This window comes from Nannobrachium achirus (genome assembly GCF_963921795.1).
Source record: "Nannobrachium achirus genome assembly, chromosome: 2".
In the NCBI taxonomy this organism is placed as follows: Eukaryota; Metazoa; Chordata; class Actinopteri; order Myctophiformes; family Myctophidae; genus Nannobrachium; species Nannobrachium achirus.
In genome coordinates, this window is record NC_137811.1 from 11,988,856 (window position 1) to 11,994,855 (window position 6,000).

Here is a 6,000-nt window from a genome sequence, read left to right on the forward strand (position 1 = left end):
AGAAAACAGTGTTTCAAATTAATCAAATCATCTGGGGACCCCCCAAAATAATGTGGGGACCCCCCTGGGGGTCCCGACCCACAGGTTGAGAACCACTGGTTTACAGTACCCAAACAATCAGCTAAACACAGCTGGTGACATTGCTATTCAAAGACAGAAACCTCAGGAATGCACCCCCCAGGAGCCCGCAGTATGCAATTAAGACCCATGTTATCTCTTCTGGCTGCATGGAGAATGAGATGTGCTCACATGAGACATGCTGCGAGAGAGACAAAGTCTGCCTTACTTTGTAACTAGCCAATCAGGGGCTAGCTCACTTTTCTGGAGCTAAGGGGTGTGCCCAATTTGAAGAGTTAGTACACGACTCTAGACTATCCCCTCCTTGTTTTAACATGGGTGGATGGTATAGCTGAGCTAGGCTAAGTAAATGAAGCCTTAGCGTTAGTTTATGCAGGACACAAGAGTCTTGCCCCAACCAGCTGTAATCAGCTGTCATTCAGCTCTTTTCCTGTTCCTCATTCACAGATCTGCTGGTCATTACCAGGGACGTGCATGCAGAGAATGTTAGAGAGGCAGGGGCTGACAAGGGCCTTTTGGTGAAAACATCGAAAATAGCCGACCTCCAAGCTCACAAGCTTGTACGGTATATCCATGCATACACATTGCACAGTATACAGCACATTGCACAGTACACATACTGTACTGGGTTAGGTAGGTTTTATTGAAATAACCGTACCTGGTTACAGATGGACTGCTTTTTTGTGCTACTGTACATGCATGCATAGTGTGTCTGTTAATTAATGTGACCTCATCTCAAGCCGTCTTCGTCGATATGTTTGCATGTTGATACCTCGATATCGATACATTTTCGATATATATTGCCCATGCCTTACATCCAACCCAGATTTGTCTCAAACAAGGGATTGAATTCTTCTCCTGCTTTCCTACAATTTACAATTCACCCTAAGTCCCGCCCCTCTTCACACCCATTGGTTGCTGTGTCTCAGTGGGACACTTGGTGGGACATTCTATCCACTACCACTGTAATTCAGTTGCGTAATATTGTTATTCTGTATATTCAATTCTCATTTCAAACTTGGTTTCTTTCAAATGGAGCTGCTCGGTGGCAGTATAGTGACTCAGCATGTTTTTAAATGTTTTCATTTCTCCAAAAATTACGTTTTAGCAAATTCAACATAAAAAGGTGGAACCAGGGCGGGACAAGACAAATAGAGCCTGCTGGTTGGTCAGTCAGGGACCGATTGGGAAAATCTTGATAGTTCGAGGTCCCATTAGTCCGTAAGGTTAGGTTGGGTTTAGGGTTTAGGGTTAGCATTCACCAGGTTAGCATTCATCAGTGTCAGCAGCCTCGGACACCTGGGACCTCCAAACAGCGCTACGTGCCCTTTACAATTTAGGCATTTGGCAGACACTCATAATCCAGAGCACTTACAATAACGTCACTATGTATCGGGCAGAAACCTCCATCTCCATAGTTCAAAGTTGTACGTTTTTTCGCAAAGTAAAGCCCTGCTTCATCATACAAGGCCGTCGCACAAAGGTAGTGAAAACAGCCGATCTACAAGCACACAACGCCTCGCGGTGCGAGGCGTTGTGTGCTTGTAGATCTGCTGTTTTCACTAGTTTAAATCATTTTTTAAATGATAAATGCAAAACAAAGAGTTTTGGACATACAAGGTTTCCACCCAACGACGATTAATACATCAAACGTAGGTAGACCAAGCACCTATTCAGTAAAAAAAACATTATAGAAAACTAAAAGAAAACATAGCACAACAGTCTTAAAGGAGTAGTTCACCCCAAATGATTTTTTTCTATTGATTAGTCACGCCATGGAGACTAGAGTTCAATAATATTTTTAGGTTTTTGTCGCATTCCTAAGACAAAAATGTGATAACAATGAATTTACACCCATTGATTCCGGATGGGGACCCGTTTCGAAACGGGTCCCCGTTACATGGTACAAATGCGTTACATGGTACCAGGCAACTGGGATGTGCTTGAAAGTTGGCATTGTTTTAAACTCTTTAACTCCATTTTCTTATTTGTGATTTTATATTCTTGAAATGGGGGTTATATCATAGCACAGGCCTACCACTATTAATGGCAGTTTTGTGACCAAAATGTTGTGGTCAGGTAAAGGGAGAATTGGATTTAGAAATCAGTGAAAGGGGCTACTCACACCAACAAAAAAACAAACAAACAAACAAACAAACATTGAGAAACACTGATCTAAACAATGTATAGTTATTTTCTACGGACCCTAACTAATAAGACCGGACGATCATGGATACAATGTTATTTTACCGGTGGAAAGCATGTTTACATCCGTGTTGGGAAAAAATAAATAAAAATAAAAAATACGGTGGATCTTCAAAAGTTAGTAAAAAACGCTCAAAATCGCTGGCAAGGGAAGGCTATGATGTTTTATCTTTGGCGGTTAGAGAGTTAATGCGATTGTTAGTATGTCACGATGAATTGAAAACATAGGCCCACAAATGGAAACAGAGCCTTCAGTGCATTTTGTGTTAGCCAGTCAGCATCACTGTAAAATCGTAGCACTGTACAATTTTGCAAACTGTCCATAAAGTGCTCAATCAATCAATCAATCAATCAATCAATCAATCAATCAATCAGTCAATCGATCCTCTCTATTCTTAGCTGCATATACAGGCATATGAGCCCTTTAAAATCCCCCCGGAGCAGTAAAATCAATAATTGACGTTCATAAAGACTATGCTAATAAAATAATAAAGGCTTTAATGTTCCCCTGGGCGTATTCAGCAGCCTCATATTATCTTAACAGTCTCCTGATATACTGCATCTGATCTGCACATAGTGTGATGTAATTACACCCCTCTCTCTCTCTCTCTCTCTCTCTCTCTCTCTCTCTCTCTCTCTCTCTCTCTCTCGTCTTCTCTCCTCTCCTCCCTCTCTCTCTCCCCCCCCCCCCCCCCTCTCTCTCTCTCTCTCTCTCTCTCTCTCTCTCTCTCTCCCTCTCTCTCTCTCTCTCTCCCTCTCTCTCTCTCTCTCTCGGCTTCTCTCTCTCTCTATATAGATCCCTCTCCTCTTTCATTCATTCATTCATTCAGTCAGTCAGTCAGTCAGTCAGTCAGTCAGTCAGTCAGTCAGTCAGTCAGTCAGTCAGTCAGTCAGTCAGTCAGTCAGTCTCTGTCTCTCTGTCTCTATTGTTCTCTTGTCTTGTCTTGTCCACCCTCCCTCTCTCTCTCTCTCTCTCTCTCTCTCTCTCTCTCTCTCTCTCTCTCTCTCTCTCTCTCTCTCTCTCTCTGCGCCTATGGGACTATGCCGCTATAATGCAATATGACCTTGGATGGTGTGACCTACTGTTTATAAGCTCATCAATTGAACACCAGCTGAGAGGAAAACTATATATATATATCTTTATTTCCCCCCCATCAGTACAACTTGCATCATCGGACCGTGGTGCCAAGACGTATATGCACGGTTGGATGTCACACAGGATGGCATGCAACTGACATCATGCTTTCTCCTCGAGAAAAAACACGCATACATGCATAGTGCATGAAAGGCAATGACAATAAAACTCATTTCACTTACAAGTCCTGCCTGTTTCCGAGCCTGCTGGAGTTCTTTTATGAAGCTCTGCAACTCTTTGCCCTCGATATATCCGTTACCTGTCAAAAACAGAGAGAAAGTTGAGATGCTGCTTCGATCTCATGCTGCATGATCACACAACATATATCCATGATCATACATAGCCATTTAGTGCATTGGTTGACTTGATTGGACAGTGGTTTTGCGTTTATTTTATTTGTACTGAAGCTAATTGTCCTTGGGAAATGTCCATAATATGCAATTATAGCCAAAGAAAGAATGGCAATACATGTTACTGGATCCTGCATTAAGCCAAAAGGGGAAAGAGAGCGACGTGGTTCATTCATAGAATGGACAGCTTTCATACTCCACTCCACACAGTCTAAAAGTAGCCTACAAGGAGAGCAAACGCGTTGACTGCTTGAAAAATGAAAATCTGCATTGTTCGGCAAACTAAACCGGTAGCCTATTAGGCTACATCTGGATGGCTTGGCTTAAGATGATCACATCAGGTCCGTGCGAAATCAAAACGGGCGCACTGGCCCGGCCGCCCGGCGCACAGAACGCACGCAGCGCATTATATCTCCAAACGAACCCGACTCAGGTTGTCAGAACAGCTGTAGCCTAAAACTCCCAGACGATCAAAAAAGAGGATAGTCTATGATTGCTTGGCCATTGATTTACCGTCGTTGTCATAGTGGTGGAAGATGTCCAGGAACTGCGACGCGGAGATCTCCACGCCCTGGAGCAAAGCGTTAGCCATGATGCTGCTGCTGCTGCTGCTGCCGGCTGTGGATGAATGGAGCGGACGGATGGATGGATCAGCCTAATAACGGGTCGCGGACGGGAGCGCACCGGTCTTGTGCTGGTGTGTGTGTGTGTGTGTGTGTGTGTGTGTGCGTGCGTGCGCGTGTGCGTGTGCGTGCGCGTGAGAGAGAGAGAGAGAGAGAGAGAGAGAGAGAGAGAGAGAGAGAGAGAGAGAGAGAGAGAGGCTCTTGTGAGGAATGGGGGCTCATCCCTCTTATATACACCACACTTCGTTCCTCCCCTCGCTCCCCACCTGTGGTGGAAAGTAGCCTATAGGGTACATTTACTCAATTTTGAGGTAGTTGTACTCTAGCCTATCTATTAGCCTATCTCCAATATCCGATCATCTCGGATCCACCATAGGCTATTGTAATTTGTAGCCTACTTTTACTCCATACTTTACAATATTGACAACTTTAGTTAAGCCTTCGTTAGTTACTTTGAAGTTTAGGATTATTATTAATTAACATGGTATTTTTACATGGTGGTATTGCTACCTTTACCCAAGTAAAACATTTGAGCAGAGGCGTCAATTGGGTATGGCAAGATGGCAAAAAAAAAACTTAAAATAAATTCATCATGCCTGTTGCTAAGGTATGGCAAACATGACTGGTGTCAAGACACCAGTCATGTTGCCACACCTTAGCTTTTGCTGAAATGACGCCACTGCATTTGAGTAGCCTATATGCTGCCTCAGTGCCTCTCTCTCTCTCTCTCTCCCTCCTCCTCTACCTGAGCTGGGTGACCAATGCGCAGGCAGGCGCGCGGGTCACTACGGTGCACGCGACGCTCTCTCTTCCCTGTGGTGCTGAGTGATCGAAGCGCATTAGCGCTGGTGACGGCGTCCGATGATGACTGTACAACTTAACAAGCGCTTAGCCTACTGTGCAGGCTATTTAGCACCTGCACACATTGTAGAAACATGTAGGAGTAACCAGTGATTTTATTCATCTTCATTCTTGCATGTCGTTGCTTAATTTATTTTCATTTGTAAATTAAAGCCTTACTTGATCATACAGCAGTGGGTTTCAACCTTTCATATTAACGTCCATAATTCATTCAGGATTTGTGCCCAGACCAACATGAGATTTAGCCTCTCAGACCCTAGTCTGGGATCACTTCACTTTTCGGGTTTGTAACCGGTCTGGAGCGGAAACCCCAAAACGTCACGTTGTAGTACTCAAAGGACTACAATTTGCCGGAAAGATCAAACCGGATTCAGTTTTAACCCAAAATATTCCCCTGCGCTCAAGGACATACTTTTAGGGCCTACCTAATAAACTCCTTGATGCGGAGTAGTTTTGCTTTTGAAAAATTCGTTTGGTAGGTGGACTCAGGTAATGTGGGCCATCAGGTAATGTGAGCCAGCCATAGTTTCAGGCTCCTAGCAACAGTGCCTTTAAATCTTTGCAGCCAATGGCTGCACATGTTCTTGCCACAGCTGTGCTTGACACCAACAAGTGATTTGATTGGTCCATAGTCGTTTTGATGGGAGGAGCTAAGCCACACAACAAGACCTGCTGGAAGAATTTGCAAGGTGGGTGCAGAGACACAAACTTTTAACTTGAGATTGCTAAGGATACTACATCAATGAAA

General features: G+C 44.0%; 1 protein-coding gene across 1 annotated transcript in view; it reads right to left on the bottom strand.

Moving 5' to 3' along the window:
• The window catches only part of calb1 (calbindin 1), a gene marked incomplete at both ends in the record, with an annotated part of 73,889 nt that extends 69,529 nt beyond the window's left edge, over positions 1-4,360 (bottom strand). Inside the window, 2 exons of the mRNA XM_080737433.1 lie at positions 3,601-3,677; positions 4,282-4,360. Of these exons, the coding sequence (XP_080593559.1) occupies positions 3,601-3,677; positions 4,282-4,360 (156 nt within the window). The remainder of the gene's footprint in view (positions 1-3,600; positions 3,678-4,281) is intronic.
• Between the last annotated feature and the right edge of the window lie 1,640 nt (positions 4,361-6,000).